The sequence below is a fragment of the Myxocyprinus asiaticus genome, chromosome 30 (assembly GCF_019703515.2).
Source record: "Myxocyprinus asiaticus isolate MX2 ecotype Aquarium Trade chromosome 30, UBuf_Myxa_2, whole genome shotgun sequence".
NCBI lineage: Eukaryota > Metazoa > Chordata > Actinopteri > Cypriniformes > Catostomidae > Myxocyprinus > Myxocyprinus asiaticus.
This window is the reverse complement of record NC_059373.1, coordinates 42403917-42424449: the sequence shown is the minus strand read 5'-3', so window position 1 is coordinate 42424449 and position 20533 is coordinate 42403917. Positions and strand designations below refer to the sequence as shown.

The 20533-nt window shown below is 37.9% G+C and overlaps 1 protein-coding gene across 2 annotated transcripts in view; it reads right to left on the bottom strand.

Moving 5' to 3' along the window:
• The window catches only part of LOC127420722 (retinoic acid receptor beta-like), a 220973-nt gene that overhangs the window by 55760 nt on the left and 144680 nt on the right, over window positions 1–20533 (bottom strand). For both annotated transcript variants that reach the window (XM_051663226.1, XM_051663227.1), the window contains exon 3: window positions 2570–2711. In XM_051663226.1, the coding sequence (XP_051519186.1) occupies window positions 2570–2711 (142 nt within the window). The remainder of the gene's footprint in view (window positions 1–2569; window positions 2712–20533) is intronic.

The window sequence follows — 20533 nt, the reverse complement described above, 5'->3', positions numbered from 1 at the left end:
ATGCTGCTTGCAAAAAGACATGGGAAGTATTTTCTCCCCCATTTTAAAAGTTAATAAGCCTATTTATTTTGCTATTCTACCTATGTATGATTATATGGTTAGTTCCATTTTGTTTTTTGTATTTAGCATTGTATTTCCCTGTTGTCTATGGCCATTTCAGAACAGACCCATTCTTAAGTCATAACCTGAAAGTTGCGTTGCGCAACAGAACCGCTGCATTAGCCAAACACGCTTATATGCTACAACATAAAACACAGCTACTTCCAACAGCATATAATTCCCTGCTGAACGGAGGCCTTATGCTCAAATCCATCACAGAGACAGGCGTCACACTCTTCTCCAGAATGGAGATAGTGGGATGACCCTGATATCGCTGCATTGAGCACTCTTTTGTTCTGTAGAAGAGCGTGGAAAGGAATCCCATCTTTTCCTGTCGTAAATTAACCATGAAGTCGACCTGAAGCATAAATGCTGATGCAATCATATGACGCCAATAATGTGTGAAATGCAAACACTTTACACTGCAACAAACTGAAGCTAAAGCAATGATGCATTCAACATGCCAGAGAGCTTAATGGTGAGCTGCAACATTTTTAATCATATTTTTGGCCATTTTCGACTGAACACATATAGATTTAATTAAGGAAACTAGACATGGGACATTGGTGGCTCCAAGAAATTATCACTGTTTGATTCCTACAAAGAACTCGTAGAAAGAATATGTTCATATAAAAACATCAGCTACCCTCACCTCCCAGCATAATGTTGCATAACATTATATTGCTCAAAGGTTGCTCTTTCATCACTCAGGATTCTCAGTTAAGGTTATGATTAGTTATGATTCAAGTAAACTTTGTCTCACTTTTTTTTAAATTCTGAGTAAGAATCTCCATTTGACCCCACTTAATATCTTTGCTGCCTAGGAAAATAATTGATTTTTCTTTTCCTCCCCTCGAATGTCACAATGAGATGTATTCTCATGCTTTATGTCTTCATTGTTCTTAAAAGGGTGTGATATCGGCTGGGGCACAAGGCAGACATTAAAAATGGCTGCTACACGTCCCACATCTGGACAAAACTGCTGTGACTTCACCGGAGTCGAGTTATACTGACTACAAAACACGAAAAGTTCAAAATCTCAAATTCATCCACATGAAAAGGGGCATGAAATTTTAGTAATATTTTCTTTTTACAGTGTGTTATAATTGGTTGTTAAATTACTGAAAACGAACAACATAATGACGACTGCACGGTTTGAAAACCAGAGGGCAAAGTTGAAACTGTTGAAAGGACAAGTTCCTGAGCTGTGAGTGTATGCGTTTATTTTTTTACATTTGTTTTACTATTTCAGTCATGAAAATTCTCAGAAAGATTTATCATGTTAATGGGTATGACATTTTAATAGGATATTGGTCTAGGTGGACTAGATCTGCTAACACTGCTGCACAATTAGACAAAACCCAAGATATGCTGCATTGATGATGTATGAACATGCTGCTGCACACATAGATATTACAAAGAATCCCCATGTAGCAGATCTAGACCCATGTTGCTGGGGTGGAGGTGGGTTTCAGAGAAAAACTCTGGCAGAGTGCTGCAGTGAAAATGGCTTGTCTGCAAAACTGAGCTATTTAAATCTTACACAAGAGATAGACACAATATGATTGGCTACCCAATTACTGTTCATGTCAAAGGACCAATCAGCTTACACCATGAGAGCCGATTGGCTTGACATGTCACATGGCATAATTGGATAACAGATAACAAGCTCAAGAACCTATCAGCTTGCATCACATACAGTAGAGTTTCATGGCTGAACTTTGGTTATTATTCCAAAAATGCAAAAAGTTTTCTTGTGCAATTTTGTCTGTATAATAATTTATTTATTTTTCAAGCTTTATGTCAAAACAATTGGAAACCCTCATTTAGATAGATAAATAAGTTAACATTATAGAGTTTTGTGTGTGACGTGTTGGGCACTCAGGTTTCGTTTTGCCCCAGACTATGTTTTTTGGGTGATGGGCCAGTCATCGATGTGGGGAATAGACACATAGAAAGTTGGGTTCTGACCAGTGTGATGATCGCCAGGCAGATTATTTTGAGGGGCTGGAGCTGGAGTCAGCTGGAGCGCCCCATTTCTGGAGTGGTGCACAGAGATGGGGAGGGTGGCGGCTTTTGAGGAGGTGTCATTTAGAAGAAGGGGTAACTTGGATTTGTTTGTTGGGAAATGGGACAACTATTTTAAATTTTTGGAGGGATCTCGGGGTGGGGCGGTGGAGAGAGAAGTATAGTTTTAAATGTGTATGATTATTATATAAATATTTTTTTGTTTGTGTGTTCGTTTGCTTTGTTGTTTTGTGTATATACTCATGTGTGACCACAGGGATGTTTGTTGGGGGTCAGGGCAGGGTTGGGAATAGGGAGGGGTGGCTGTGGGGTTTAAATGTTGATTCTGTGTATATATGTTTTTGCTTTTCTTTGTTTATTGTAAGAATCAATAAAAAAAAATTAATTACAAAATAAGTTAACATTAGATAAGCAAGCACGTGTGTGTGATTTTAACACTCACACTCTTTGGACATTCCCACTGCGAAGCACTTCTGTAGTCGGCAGTATTGACAGCGGTTTCGCGTCACTTTGTTGATAATGCAGTTCTTCTCTCTGTGGCATGTGTACACCATGTTCTTCTGGATACTTCTGCGGAAAAAACCCTGACGAGGCAGAGAAAGAGACAGAACAATCCAGTGAATAAAACCAGAGCTGAAGTCTTGATCTTGTGGTCTTGGTCTGGAGACCTTTCAAGACCACATAAACATGGCCTTGGGCTGGGTCTCAAAACCTAAATTCTAAATCTGGATCTCGGCCTATGGTCAAAGACAAGACTTCAGTGTATTTCCAATATACTAAATGTCACATGTTACCTCAACTAGAGGTCAGCACAATATATTCACCGTTCAAGAGAATTTGTGTGAGTGAATAAGACCCTCTGCAACAGTACTGGTGTAATCTGATTAAAAAGTAATTAGTTACTGAAATTGAATGACTTTTTTAGTCAAAAAGCTGTGCAACACATTACATTATTTGTTTTATTTTTTTTGTAATCAGATTACTTACTCTCAATTAATATAATTACTTTTTAGAATATTGGTTTATACATATTTCTAAAATAATATAATTTATGTATAATAAAGTATGAATTTATATGAAAATATGTACAACTGTTTGTGTGACAGTAGTAGAGTGTACAAAAGTGAAAAAGGAGGAAACACAAACGTTACTTTGAATTCATTGAGCAAAACAACTAAAACGTTTCTGTGTAGTATTTAAGAAAGTAACTTAAAAGTAAAGTAATTAGTAATGTTATTATTTTTGAAAAAGTAATCAGTAAAGTAAGATGATTACAATTTTAGAGAAGAGATTGGTAATTTGTGGTGGATTACTTTTTTAAGCAATTTACCTAACACATCCCAGCAAGCAACACGAATGCTGCATACATCCATAATTTCCTCCTTGTTATTTTATTACATTGCATGGCTGTAATCAAAGAGTATAATAAAATTTTTTTTTTTTTTTTTGTGATTAACATTTTATTGATTCATACAATAAACAAAGAAAAGCAAAACATATATACACAGAATCAACATTTAACCCCCACCACTACCCCTCCCAATCACCAACCCCACCCTGACCCCCAAAAAACATTCCTGTGGTCACACGAGTACACACACACACACACACACACATACAAAAACATATATATATATATATATATATATATATATATATATATATATATATATATATATATATATATATATAATAATCACACACATTTATACTCTATACAGCTATACCTCTCTATCCACTGCCCCTCCCTGAGAGCCCTCCAAGAACACCAAATAGTTGTCCCATTTCCCAACAAACAAATCCAAGTTCCCCAGTCTTCCAGCTGATCCTTCCTCGAAAGCCGCCACCCTCCCCATCTCCATGTACCACTCCTGAAATGGGGGCGCTCCAGCCGACTTCCATCCCCTCAAAAAAACTTGTCTGGTGATCATAACACTGGTTAGGACCTAATTTCTTTTGTGTTTATTCCCTATATTGATGACCACCCCATCACCTAAAATACAGTGTCTGGGGCAAAATGAAATTTGAGTGCACAATACGCCACAAACAAAACTCTGAACCTTCAACCAAAATTCTTGGATCTGAACACACCACCAAAAAACATGGGTTGTTTCCATCTTCTGATTGGCATTGCAAGCAGGTGGGTCCAATAGAACCGATGTAAAATCTTGAATTGCATAAGGCACACCCTTGCATCTCTAGTTGCAGACTTGACGTTTTTTTAGAATCCTAGCCCACACTCTCTCCTCCAATACAAAGTCTCTTGAGAATAATCTCTTGAGAGAAGTTGAAGCTCCGTCCCTCAGACTCTGAATTAGCAGGGAGTAATATATAGATGCCTCATGACCTTTTCCAAAAGCAGTAATCACCACTCACAGAGTATCTGCTGCTTTAGAGGGGTGAATGCTACTCCCAAAAATAGTACAGAGCAGGTGGCGCAGCTGTAAATACCTAAAGAACTGAGATCTGGGAATCCCAAAATGTTGAACCAAATTTTCAAAGGATCTCAACACTACCCACTAACCTCCCTAACAATCCACTCTCACCAGCAGAAAGGGGACTTATTAATACATAATTTTGTGTTCAGCCATATGCTCGAGGCAACATTTAAATAAATGTCCGAATTAAACACTCTGGACACTTTTGTCCATACCGGTGCAAATGCGAGATAACGGGGTGTAACTTAACTTCTCCGATTAGTTTGATAGAAAGGCTTTGCAATAGTGAAATAGGGGCAAGAACTTCCTGTTCAATACAAAACCAGGGAGGGGCTTTCTCAGGTGGAAGTGACCAATGAGCCAAATGTCTGAAACCGAATGCATAATAATAAAACAAAATCTGGGGTAGGCCTAGCCCACCTTTGTCAATCGGCCTATGCAATTTACTGAAATGTAATCTGGGACATTTACCATTCCAAATGAAGGACTTCACTATGCTATCAAATTGCTTGAAATAAGAGAGGGGGACATCTATAGGTAGAGACTGTAGCAGGTAGTTGAATTTTGGAATACAATTCATTTTAATAACATTAACCTTCACAATCATCGATAAATGTAATGAAGCCCACCTGCCCACATTGCTCAAAAACCTTTTTATTAAAGGGTCAAAATGAACTCTAACTAAATCACACAAATTTGCTGGGAATAAAATACCCAAATACTTAATGCCCTGTTTGGGCCACTGGAAGGCACCTGGCTGAAAAGCCGTTACCGGGCAGTACGCTGTCAGAGCCAAAGCGTCGGATTTAGACCAATTAACTCTGTATCATGAGGATTATTAAAGGAATTAATAATTCTGTGGAGGCAAGGCATAGATCTAGTAGGGTCGGAGACGAATAATGAAATATAATCTACGAAAAGCAAAAGCTTTTGCACCACACCTCCTGCCACCACCCCTGGAAAATCATCCTCCTTTCTTATCGTGGCTGCTAATGGTTCCAGGGCAAGACAGAATAATAATGGGGAAAGAGGGCACCCTATCCAGAGTAAAATAATCTGAAATTAATCGATTTGTTTGTACCACCGCTACCGTGTGTCTATAAAGTAACTTAATCCAACCAATAAAAGTACTCCCGAACCCATACATTTCCAAAATCTTAAAAAGATAATCGCATTCTTCCATATCAAACACCTTTTCGCGTCAAGTGAGATGGCAGCGACCGGAGTCTGATCATTTGCCACTGACCACATGATATTGATGTGATTCAGGGCTACGGCCCTGAATAAACCCCACCTGATCTATATGTATAAGCGATGTCATAACTTAATCGGTTAGCCAAAAATTTTGACAATATTTTAATGTCTAGCTGGATCAGGGAAATTGGATGGTAACTCTTACACTCGCTTGGATCTTTGTCCTTTTTAAGAATCCGACTGATCCGGGCTTGCGTCATGGTTGGCGGAAGCTTTCCATTCTTTTATGATTCCGTATAAACTTCTAGCAAAAGTGGAGCCAATTCTGTAGCATAAGATCAAAAAAACTCAGCGTCAAAGCCATCTGGCTCCAGAGCCTTGCCTATAGGCAAGGCCTTAATTACCTCACCTAGCTCCTCCAAGGTTATCTCAGAATCAAGATAAGTTTTTTTGCTCAGCCGTCAGTTTAGGAAGTTCTAATGGTTCCACAAAGTTTCTAATATCCTCATCAGCAGATGAAAACTTGGAACTATAGAGATCAAGATAGAATTCTTTAAAAGCATTATTAATATCAATGGCTGAGTTAAATATTTCACCATGAGCAGATTTCATTGAGGGAATGGTAGAAAAAAAACCTCACTCTGTTTTATACATCTAGCCAGACGTTTTCCTGCCTTGTCCCCTGACTCAATGTATGACTGTCTTGCCATAAATAGCCAAAACTCCACCTTCCATGACAAAAGAGTATTATATCTGTATTTCAATTGGGTCAATTCTCTGAGTTCTCGTGCTTTGGATTTTTTGGTGAATGAGGCATACTGTATGATCCGGCCCCTAAAAACTGCCTTAAGTGCCTCCCAAGCCACGCCCACAGAGGATACTAAGGACCAGTTGGTCTCCATATAAACATTGATTTCAGCCTTTAACATTTGTTGGAATTCAGGATTTTGCAAAAGGGATACATTAAGGCACCAACTATGTGATTTCCTTTTCTCCATATATGGCAACACCTCTAAACTCACCAGGGCATGATCTGAGACTAAAATGTTTCCAATTGAGCAATCAACAACAGATGAAATGAGGGACTTAAAAAAATTATAGTCCCTACCAGATGGGTTCAAAAGTCTCCAAATCTCTGTAAGACCAAGATTTTTACACATCTTGTGAAGCTTCAATGTTGCTCTAGGGGGCTTACACAGTTTTGCTTCACTATGATCAAGGACTGAGTCCATCAAAAGATTAAACTTCTCCCAATATTATATCATGAGGGGTGCCAGCGTCATGCAACATCCCTTCAAGATCTATAGAAAAGCCCTGATTATCAACGCTAGGTGCGTAAATATTAGCCAAAATAAGACTTTGTCCCTAAATTTCTGCTAAAACTAGAATGAGTAATTTATCTTTGTATAATACATTTACTATGAATTATAATACTTGGTATAACACATGAAATTGGCTGTTGTTGTTAATGCACAATTCTCTTTAATGATATAACTATGAATAATATTATCATATATTATATAATTGTGGTTAGAATATTCACAAGAGCACACAAATGATTAATGTTAATGTTATGAATGCATTATAATGCATCAAGAATACCTTTATAATGTGTTATATGCACTAAGTAAAATGTTACACCTAGTTTTTTTTTTGTATATAACACATCATTAAAATCTCATTACCAATATGAGTACCCTACATGCATAATTAGACAAAAGATTGCAGATTTTAATATAACTTTCAAAAATAACTCATATGACCTAATTAAAATGACTAATTAAAGTATGGTTTGATGATTTTGGCAGATTCATTTACAGCAGACTGTCCTGACCAGTCTTGGCATGATAAAATGATTACCTCTAGAATTAAAGACGAGATATCTTTAAGATTTCTTAGAGAATATAAATGTATTGTTGCTCAATCTGTGAAAATACACAGTCACATTGTGTGTGCGGCTTTTCCATTTTCCATTCCAATTTCCATTTGCCTTACTGATGGGACTGTGTGTGTTCATTAGGACAGAATGCATGATGGGTAATGTATTAAACTCTAGAGAGAATCCCTCACACATTTCACATCACTCACTACGATGCAGATCTCCAGCTTTACTTCGTATGACAACACTGACATAATCTCCCAACTCCCTGCATACTTCAGTCAGCTAATAGAAGCCATTATTTATGCGATGTCAACTGTGAGCGTTCTTATGGAGGGATCTATATCTCAGTGATGGATGACATGATCGCTTGTTTATTGCGATGTTCAGCTGGTGTGCTGCACCCAAGGCTACTGTGCCTATACAGCTCTGCAGTCTGCTGTTTTCTATGGTCATTCAGTCTGTGTGTGTGTTGAACTGCCCTTGAAACACACCAAATGTGTGTGCAGTGCTGGGTAGTATTGGATTGCATGTAATCTGGATTATGTAATCAGATTACAAAAATCAAGTACTTGTAATTGGATTAAAATACATTTTAAAATACTTGTAATCTGACTACAGTTACTTTTTTATAGATTACATGATTACATATTAAAAAAGCAATGGCAGTAAATTGTTAATTTATTTATCATCCTAATCATTCTCTTTTTTCATTTATTTTATGATTGTTTTATGTTGATTTTATGGTCATTTATGTTTGTAATGTTGCTAGTGTTTTATGCAGTTAAAATCAACTTGATGTTTCAGTGTTTTGAATTGGCCATTCACTGTCATTGCTGTTATATTTAATGTGTATTTCATTTATGTAATGTTTAATGCACTTTTTAAAAATGTCATAAGGAGCTCTTTTTGTGAGGCTCTTTTTGTTAGTAAATCTTTGTACTTTTATTTTAAAATTATTATCCTACTCCAATGCATGTGACATAAAATAAAATAGAATTACTGTAGGTTAAAAGTAATTCAAAAGTAATCAGATTAGATTACACCAAAAATGTAATCTACAAGATTATGTTACTGATTGCATGTAATTTGTCAGTACCTGATTACAATTTACAAGTAACCCGCCCAGTACTGTGTGTGTGCATACTATATGTGTGTTTGCAGGAGAGTATGTATTTGTGTGTATAAAGTGTACATTTATTTTTGATACTATTGTGAGACTGTCTTAAATCTTCTTTGCCTTGTGTTCTTGAAAAAGTATCTCAGCAACCTTAAAATAAGATAAATGTCCTGAGAAGCAAAACTACATAAACTATTAAGACTTTTTTCAGAGAATATATCTTTAATACAAGACCATTTTGTCATGTTTCACTGGCAGATTTTAAGCATTAACCTCACAAAATGTGCTATTAATGGTGTTTGCTAAACCAAGCATCACTATTATTGCACACACTAAGGGTTAAGGATTTGAATAAATCCCTTAACCTTAAGTATTCTTTGGTGTGTAACTCATCCCACATCGTTTGTGCTACAGACATGAATGATATATCAAATCATGCGGCTTATTAAGGAGAGGTGTGCTACAGCATTACTTTTCTTCTCAATCAAGATTTTTGCCTGACGTGCATGATAAAACGGGTAATAAATGTCATTTAATTAAAGAGGGATTTGTGCCATATCTAGAGACCAGATATCTAAAACTTGAGGGTGGGCCTGCAAGCAACCAGCCAGAACACTGTAGCAACACCCTAGTAACCACCTAGCAATGTGCTAATGTACATGTTTAAACACACACAGTTTGAATGGAGTCTGTATGTTAAGAGGTAGAGGCTTTATTACTTGCACAAGTTTAATACTAAGGGTCAGAGTTTAAGAACAAGAATCCATCCATCTGTCCATCCATCCATCCGTCTTTACGTCCATCCATCCAAACCTCATTCATCCATCTAATTGTTTGTCCATCCATCCATCCATCCATCCAATTGTTCATCTAGCCATCCATCTATTAGTCTATCCATCCATCCATCCATCCATCCATCCATCCAATCGTTCATCCTTCTATCCATCTAAACGTTTGTCCATCCATCCATTCCTCCATCCATCCAATCGTTCATCCTTCCATCCATCTATCAAAATGTTTGTCCATCCATCCATCCATCCATCCATTCGTCTTTACGTCCGTCCATCCAAACCTCATCCATCCATCTATTAGTCTATCCATCCATCCATCCATCCATCCAATCGTTCATCCTTCTATCCATCTAAACGTTTGTCCATCCATCCATCCATTCCTCCATCCATCCAATCGTTCATCCTTCCATCCATCTATCAAAATGTTTGTCTATCCATCCATCCATTCGTCTTTACATCCCTCCATCCAAACCTCATCCATCCATCCATCTAATTTTTTGTCCATCCATCCAATTGTTCGTCTAGCCATCCATCCATCAGTCCGTCCATTCATCCATCCAATCGTTCATCCTTCTATCCATCTATCTAAATGTTTGGCCATCCATCCATCCATTCTTCCATCCATCCAATCGTTCATCCTTCCATCCATCTATCTAAACGGTTGTCCATCCATCCATCCATCTATCAATCCATCCAATTGTTCATCCAGCCATCCATCCATCAGTCTATCCGTCCATCCATCCATCATCCATCCATCCGTCTTTACGTCCATCCATCCATCAATCCGTCCAACCAATCATCCATCCAATCGTCAATCCATCCATCTAATCTCTTGTCCATCCATCCATCCATCCATCATCCATCTATCCATCCATCCATCCATCCAATTGTTCATCCAGCTATCCATCATCATCATCCATCTTTATGTCCATCCATCAATCCGTCCAACCAATCGTCAACCTTTTTATCTATCAAAATGTTTGTCCATCCATCCATCCATTCGTCTTTATGTCCGTCCATCCAAACCTCATCCATCCATCTAATTGTTTGTCCATCCATCCACCCATCCATCCATCCATCCAATTGTTCGTCTAGCTATCCATCCATCCATCAGTCTGTCCATCCATCCACCCATCCATTCTTCCATCCATCCAATTGTTCATCCTTCCATCCATCTATCTAAACATTTGTCCTTCCATCTATCTATCCATCCAGTTGTTCGTCCAGCCATCCATCCATCAGTCTATCCGTCCATCCATCCATCATCCATCCATCCATCATTACGTCCATCCATCCATCCATCCAATCCTCATCCATCCAACCAATCGTCCATCCAATCGCCAAGCCATCCATCTAATTGCTTGTCCTTCCATCCATCTATCATCCATCCATCTATCCATTCATCCATCCATCCAATTGTTCAACCAGCTATCCATCATCATCATCCATCCATCTTTATGTCCATCCATTAATACGTCCAACCAATCGTCAATCATTCCATCTAATCGCTTGTCCATCCATCCATCCATCCAATTGTTCATCCAGCCATCCATTGATCAGCCCATCCATTCATCCATTCCTCTGTCCATCCAATCGTTCATCACTCTATACATCTAATTGTTTGTCCCATCCATCCTTTCTTCCATCCATCCAATTGTTCATCCAACCATCTGTCCACCCATCCATCCATCCATCCATTCTAGCCAATTATTCATTCGTCCATCCGTCCATCCATTCATCCAATCATTCATCCATCTAACCATATATCTAAATTTTTGTCCATCCATCCATTCCTCCGTCCATCCAATCGTTCATCCTTCCATCCATCTATCTAAACATTTGTCCATCCATTCATCCATCCATCTATCATCCATCCAATTGTCCATCCAGCTATCCATCCATCAGTCCATCATCCATCTATCCATCTTTACGTCCATCCATCCATCAGTCCATCCAACCAATCATCAATCCTTCCATCCCTCCATCCATCCATCCATTCATCCAATCGTTCATCTATCTAAACGTTTGTCCATCCATCTATCCAACCATCCATCAATCCATCTATCATCCATCCAATTGTTCATCCAGCTATCCATCCATCAGTCCATCTGTCCGTCCATCCATCCATCCATCCAACCAATCGTCAATCCATCCATCTAATCGCTTGACCATCCATCCATCCATCAGTCCCTCCATCATCCATCAGTCTGTCCATCCATCCATCAGTCCATCTGTCCATCCATCCATTCCTCAGTCCATCCAATTGTTCATCATTCCATCCATCTATCTATCTAAATGTTTGTCCATCCATCCAACCATCCATCAATCCATCTATCCATCCATCCATCCAATTGTTCATCCAGCTATCCATCCATCAGTCCATCCATCCATCCAACCAATTGTCTAATCAATCCATCCATCTAATCGTTTGTCCATCATCCATCAGTCCATCCATCCATCCATCCATCCAACCAACCAATCGTCCAATCGTCAATCCATCCATCTAATTGCTTTTCCATCTATCCATCCATCCATCAGTCCCTACATCCATCCGTCCATCCATTTATCCATCCATTCCTCTTTCCATCCAATCGTTCATCACTCTATACATCTAATTGTTTGTCCCATCATCCTTCCATCCATCCAATTGTTCATCCGACCATTCATCCATCCATCCATCCATTCTATTCAATTGTTTGTTCAGCCGTCCGTCCGTCCATCCATTCCTCCGTCCATCCAATCATTCATCACTCTATACATCTAATTGTTTGTCCCAACTATTCTTCCCTCTGTTCATCCAATCGTTCATCCATCATCTGATTGTCCATCTATCCATCCATTTGTTTGTCCAGCCATCCATCCATCAGACCATCTGTCCATCCATCCGTCTTTATGTCCATCCATCCAATCGTCATCCATCCATCAATCAGTCTAACCAATCGTCCATCCAACTGTCAAACCATCAATCTAATTGCTTGCCCATCCATACATCCATCCATTCCTCAGTCCATTCAATCGCTCATCCTTCCATCCATCTATCTAAATGTTTGTCCATCCATCCATCCATCTATCTATCCATCCAATTGTTCATCCAGCCATCCATCCATCAGTCTATCCATCCATCCATCCATCATCCATCCATCCATTCTATTCAATTATTTGTTCAGCCGTCCAGCCATCCTTCCATTCTATACAATTGTTTGTCCAGCCGTCCGTCCGTCCATCCATTGCTCCATCCATCCAATCATTCATCACTCTATACATCTAATTGTTTGTCCCAACTATTCTTCCCTCTGTTCATCAAATCGTTCATCCATCCATCTGATCATCCATCTATCCATCCATTTGTTTGTCCAGCCATCCTTCCATCAGTCCATCTGTCCATCCATCATCCATCCATCCATCCGCCTTTACGTCCATCCATCCAATCGACATCCATCCATCAATCAGTCTAACCAATCGTCCATACAACTGTCAAACCATCCATCTAATTGCTTGCCCATCCATACATCCATCCATTCCTCAGTCCATTCAATCGTTCATCCTTCCATCCATCTATCTAAATGTTTGTCCATCCATCCATCAAATCGTCCATCCATCCATCCAATTGTTCACCCATCCATCCATCCATCCGTCTTTACGTCTGTCCATCCAGTCCTCATTCATCCATCAATCCATCCAACCAATCATCCATCCAATCATCAATCCATCCATCTAATTGCTTTTCCATCCATCCATCCATCCATCCATCTAATTGTTCATCCAGCCATCCAGCCATCAATCCGTCCAACCAATCGTCCATCCAATCATCAATCCATCCAACTAATCGCTTTTCCATCCATCCATCCAATTGTTCATCCAGCCATCCAGCCATCTGTCCCTCCATCCATCTGTCCATCCATTTATCCATCTGTCCATCGATTGTTTGTCCAACCATCCATCCATTAGTCCATCAATCCATCCATTCAATTGTTCATCCAGCCATCCATCCAACAGTCCATCCATCCATCCATTTGTCCATCCTTTTATCCATTTCTCTGTCCATCCAATCGTTCATCACTCTATACATCTAATTGTTTGTCCCATCCATCCTCCCTTCCATCCATCCAATTGTTCATCCAACCATCCATCCATCCATCCATTTTTTCCAATTGTTTGTCCAGCCATCTGTCCATCCTTCCATTCTATCCTAATTGTCAAATCAGTTTATTTGTCTCTCTTTCTATCTGATGGTCTTTCTGTCAGACTGACTTACAGTAAGGTCAGTATTACCTTCAAATTGTAAGTTTTTAAAACTATTGTAAATTTTCAGAAAAAGTTTTGTTGAATCCCTGTCACTCTGATGAAACAGATTTTGTTGACCTGTATGTTGTGCTGCTTCACTTCTCTGTAACAGTCACTGTAATGACTTACAGCAGGTGCCATGTAAATGGCACAGATTAATGGACAAGATAGTGCTGCATCTGTGTTTGTGTGTTTGATGGTGCTCCAGCACTCTGTAGTGATATAGAGATAAGCACAGTTTCATTTGACCCAGTATTTCCATCCTAAACAAAAGCGCCTAACAAAATACTGTGCACTATACATAAGTAACTCTCTTTTTCTGTCTCTCTCTCAATGTAAACTGCATTTTAACTCAGATAATTATCATCCATCTTGTTATCTTAATGGGGTAAAGATAGGGTGCCTGGGTGTCTCATTTACAGATTAAAAAACGAAAGTGCCACCTATCAATTATTTACCTTCACCTCTCTTCTGCGCTCTGTACCGCTCGTACTGGCGTTTTGTGTTGCCTGAGCATTCAGTACGAGCCCAGTGCCGGATCACCTTTCACTTCTAATCACACAGACATCTTATCATGAGAAACGTAACAGAGAGGACATAGGACACCAAAGAGAGAGAGAAGGCAAGAGAAATACTGAAAAAAAGACAAAGAAAAGAACATTTTGCAAGAGTGATGAGATTTGAACAATGTGAGTGTTGTATGCCCATGCAAATCTGACAGTCATGACACTAGGGTGTTGTGGGTAGTTGCTAGACCATTGCTGTCTCGTTTTTAAGGTGTTTCAAAAATGTTTTTTATTGTGTATCTATGTTGTTGCTAAGGCATTGCTAGGGTGTTCCTGGTGGTTGCTAACTGGCTAAATTAAAAAGAGCCCACCCACAAGTCTCTGTAGCTACATTCACACAGCCAGTATTTGGGATTAACAGCCATTTTTACTAACAGGTGTGACTCAGGAGCAGATAAAATACTGTCTGTATCAACGAACAGAAGAATTGAACAGAAGTCTGGGCACTTTTCTATTCTTGTGATAGCTGTGAATACCCCCATTTAAATATCAAAGATGGTGACATCCATAACACTGTAAAGTCTAATCACAATTGACGCCACACTACTAAATAATATTCCAATCAAGTGTAAGTTCATCCATCAAATCTTAATTAAGTGACAGAAAGAGGACAACTGGATCTTCAGATGACACACAACTTAAATCTCCATCTTTGTGAGTTTATAGAATCATATGAGAAAAACTGCAACACAGCACAGGTTTACTGAAAATGTGGTTGCGAATCCTGGAAATTTACTAGAGTAGGTTATAGAATGCAGTAGTCACTCATAAATAACTGAACAGTGTGCATGAAGGTAACTGTATTTAGCACACTAAGTCCATGTCCACACTAATAACTTCAAGTTCAGTCATGAAACTCAACATGCCGCAAGATGATAGGTCCTTTGAACATGAATTGTTGAGCAAATCGGACTGCACAGTACAGGATGAAAGGTATTTTGAAATGTAATCTGTTGGCCAATTAACTAGCATGCTCCATCTCTATCTAGCATTTAAATTGCCTCTGTTGTTTGCAGGTAGTCAGGTCTCACTGCAGCGGGCTACAGGGGTTTTCTATCTGAAACCCTCCTCCTCCCCAGCTCCAGAGGTCTAGATCTGCTTTACGGGGATTGTATGTATGTATAATTGTGCAGCAGCATAAGCAGATCTAGTCTGCCAAGACACAAACCTACTAACTAATCATATTCATAACTTAATCTGAGAGTTGTTGTGACTGAAATACATTTTAATTTTAAAACACATTAATTTTGTTATGTTTATGCCTCTCATCCACATTAAAACTGCATTTCCCTCCACTAAAACAAGAGCATTTCGAAAATACTCTCTATTACCACATTCTTTGGAAAACAGTGAAGTTGGGAAAAACTGAAATATGACTTTCAAACAAAAATGAATAACTGTGGATGCTCTAAACCAGAACTGCTGCTGTTTGAAAGTAGTCTATGATATTCTTGTGCTGAGGTATATGAATGAAGCACTTTGCTATAGTGCTAGGGTGATCTGGGTGTTTTATCACATTGCTAGGTGTTAGCTAGGGTGTTCTGTGTGGCTGCAAGGTGATTGTTTACTGACCCAAGTCATGGCAGCTACTTTTAAACAAATAATTTTAGACAAAATAATAGACAAATTATTTTTAGGCAATGACGTTTTTCAGTGAAACTGCTCAATGAGTACTCATAAATCATTTGAAGGGTCCTGTCAAGAGAAATCATGTTTTCTTTGATATTTTGACATTCAAGAGGTCATTTTGCTATAAAAACATACTGTATATTTCAGAACTCAAAACTTTTTAATAGTACTTCAACACTGAAAGCGGTATTATTGTTTCGGTAGTTGACTTTAAACAACGCATAGATTAAGATGTCGAGTAAAATCCCCAGAAGTTGTTCTGGTTGTGGAAAAACTGCATCTCTGCATAGCCTTCTGAAGACATTGAGAAGATCCCCAGAAATGATTGGATTAATTTTTTTTAAACAAAGTTCCTGAATGCAATGTGGGACTATACCTTTGCTCTGCAAAATTCTCTATGAATTCTTTTGAGGAACAATATGGCTTTTGTATGTAAGGAATTGTCTAGTCAGCTGTTTTTAATCACAAAATAAACCATGATCAGGGATCCAACACGGAGTGGATCGTGTTTATTACATGGTTATTTACCAAAGAAATACATAACTGCTCACGAAATATTGATTTAAGATTAAAGGATTTTTTCATGTAAGAAGAATGCATAGTCTGGAGTGCAATGAAAGACAATTGTGTAGTATACGCTAGTAAGCTTGCCAGCTTCCTCAGCTCAGTTTTTCAAGTCTCGTATTAGCCATGACCTCCCATATTTTGACTGAAATGAAGTCATCGGGATTCTCAAACAGTTGTGGTAGTTCCCCTCCTCAAGTCGACTAGCTAAACAATCATGGGGGACTACTTGCCTGGTGAACAACCCTTATTTATCGACACAGTTATTGAGGCTGTGGAACAGGGGTGAACACCCAGGTCGATCGACCCTTATACATCTGGATACACATTTATTAATCCTTCATATTCAAAGCTTGTGTTAGACTGGACTATTTTCACTGTTCTCAGCTTTGTATAGCATTATTCTAACACCAAATCTTGTATGCCTAACAATATTAGTATTGGGGAGCAACAGTGTGCCAGTTTTCGATTGTTATTTCAGTTGGTGCAACTGTAGCAGTTTGATTGCGTGCTTCATGTAAATTGGGACACATAGCTATCAATGACTGCCTGGACTAAGTGCTTTTATAATTCTTTGATTCTTGGAGAAAAAAAATAAAAAATGGTTCCAAGGGTGTAATGGCGGGGGTGTTTGCAGAGGGAGTGTACAGTATGTTGGGTAGTACACAGAAACTGAGACTCTTTCAGACTGAGGGCCAGAGACCAGGTGGAAGAAAGGTCATTTAATATCTCTGGAACAGTCTCCCCTTTCATGTGAGGTCTGCTCCTTCTCTAGTTGTTTTTAAATCTTCACTAAAATGTTATTTTTACACTTTAGCTTTTGACATTGTTCAATTAATTGTATTACTTGTTTTTTTTCTCTGTCTATATATATTTATCTTTTTACATTTTGGTTTTATTGGACTGTACAGCACTTTGGATCAACTGCTGTTGTTTTTAAATGTGCTTTATAAATAAATCTTGACTTGACTTTTGACTAATACTACAATATCAATGTTTATTTTTATTTTTATTTACTTTTTGTGCAAAAACGTTTACAAACTTTATAAGTGAACCTAAAGAAATAATAAAAAGTTAAAAAAGGCAAGACAGGACTCCTTTAAGACATTACAGACATAACAGCATAACTTTCTGTAAAGCTGCTTTGAAACGATTGAAACGTGTATTATGTGAAGCGCTATACAAATAAAAATGACTTGACATGGCCTGGGTCCATCCTTTAATGTAAGTCTATAGGATTTAGGAGAAAACCAGTTGTTATTAAGAACTGGTTATATATATATATATATATATATATATACACACACACACACACACTACCGGTCAAAAGTTTTGAAACACTTACTCATTCTTTATTATAATTTTTTTCACATTTTAGAATAATAGTAAAGTCATCAAAACTATGGAATAACATAAATGAAACTATGGGAATTATGTTGTGACTAAACAAAATCCAAAATAAATCAAAACTGTGTTATATTTTAGCATCTTCAAAGTAGTCACCCTTTGCCTAGAATTTGCAGACATGTACTCTTGACATTTTCTCAACCAGCTTCTTGAGGTATCACCCTGGGATGCTTTTTAAACAGTATTGAAGGAGTTCCCATCTATGTTGGGCACTTATTGGCTGCTTTTCTTTATTATTTGGTCCAAGTCATCAATTTCAAAAACTTTTTTTATTTATTTTTTATTTTAGTTTAGTTTTATAATGAAATAAATTAATATGGTCGCACAATTATATTTTTGTCTACAAAACTAATTTCAAACATTTAAGCATACGCCTTCAGATCAAAAGATTTTTAAGATCATGAGAAACATTTCAGTCATGTGTTTCAAAACAGGACACTCATACTCTGGACACTCTAGCAGCATTTCATCATGCGCTACCTTTTCAATGGCATTGCAACACTGCTATTGAATCAGCAGCACCAAACATACAGCGCAACCAATGTAGTTCAATTCCCAAACAAATTACTCTTATGAGCCAGTTGTTTTGGATCTATAGCATGAAACATAAGCATGACCAGTGTAGTCCGATTTCTGAACAAATGACTCCTATGAATTGGGTCTTCTGAATCTACACCGCAAAGCATACAGCAGTGTGTGAGGTGTAGCACAGTGTTGATAGGGTTGTGTGATGTCTGTGTCTGTGTTGTACATGGGAGAGGTGAATGTCACAGTCAGGTCCTGTCACAGAGGAACAGTCAACAAGAGAATGGGAGTCCTGAGCAAATAAAGCCTTTAGTCTTTTTTTTTTTCTTTCACGAACATGAGACTGCAACAGATAACAGCACGAGAACTGGAGAGCCATAGACTAACAGAGCCCTTTTTTAATGGCCAACAAGTCTAAAAGACTGTAGGTTACCCCTCCTGCTAAAGCATGTCTCTCTCTCTCTATGGGTCTCCATGCAGTGATCTCGTCAGTTCAAATCTTGGTCTTGGAGAGAGCGAGTAGAACAGATGGCTTGAGAGATTTTATGCTGTTCATGGTTCTTCACAGAACAAAGAATAGGAAAAAGAGATGCTGATACACTATGGTGGTCTCTTGTGCTAGACACCCACCTAGCAGGACAACCCTTCTCTACACATTTCTTCCCTGTTTGTGCCTTTAGTTCAACCCTGTTACACTGTGACATTCCCACTTTAAAAATTATTGTTTCAACTTTCTGACATAAAATTTAAGGGAGTGACATCATTTTTAGGTACATTTCTCGTACTATCTTTATTAGTATATGTTTACATTTATTTTGTCTTAACAAGCTTAAGTTCAAAATCCATTAACTCATCAATTTGTCATAAATTTTTGACAAAAATATTTTTCATGGCGCAAGCAAAAGAATATAGATGGTAAATAATGTGGTGTGGCACAATACTTTTTGCTTAAGTCTGTTATTAGACATTTGGTAACATTCAACCCCGAAATAATTTGATTTTAACAGGGTTGGTAAAAACATTCTTATAAAAGAAAAAAGCCATGGGCTATTACATTTTTTAATTATAATGTGTGATTTATTTTTTTATGATATTTTATCATATTTTATATAGAATTATCCTACTTAATTATATGATTATATGATTTATTCTAAATACTTTTATAATATATTTTTCTTATTAGTTGAGCGATACACACACACACACACACACACACACACACACATATATATATGTGTAGATAGATAGATAGATAGATATGTGTGTGTGTGCATGTAAATTATATTAAAAATATATTTTAATATACAGTATAAGCACATATTCAGTATTTATATTTTCAATGTACAACCATATAATCAGTTACATTAATTTATTCAGGATTTACACATTCAGATTTATAACTATATATATATACATACAGTACACACACACACACACACACACGCACATATATATATATATATATATATATATATACAGTGCATCCGGAAAGTATTCACAGCGCTTCACTTTTTCCACATTTTGTTATGTTACAGCCTTATTCCAAAATGGATTAAATTCATTATTTTCCTCAATTCTACAAACAATACCCCATAATGACAACGTGAAAGAAGTTTGTTTGAAATCTTTGCAAATTTATTAAAAATAAAAAACGGGAAAAAAAATCACATGTACGTAAGTATTCACAGCCTTTGCTCAATACTTTGTTGAAGCACCTTTGGCACCAATTACAGCCTCAAGTCCTTTTGAGTATGATGCTTCAAGCTTGGCACACCTATTTTTGGGCAGTTTCTACCATTCTTCTTTGCAGGACCTCTCAAACTCCATCAGGTTGGATGGGGAGCATCGGTGCACAGCCATTTTCAGATATCTCCAGAGATGTTCAATCGGGTTCAAGTCTGGGCTCTGGCTGGGCCACTCAACGACATTCACAGAGTTGTCCCGTAGCCACTCCTTTGTTGTCTTGGCTGTGTGCTTAGGGTCGTTGTCCTGTTGGAAGATGAACCTTC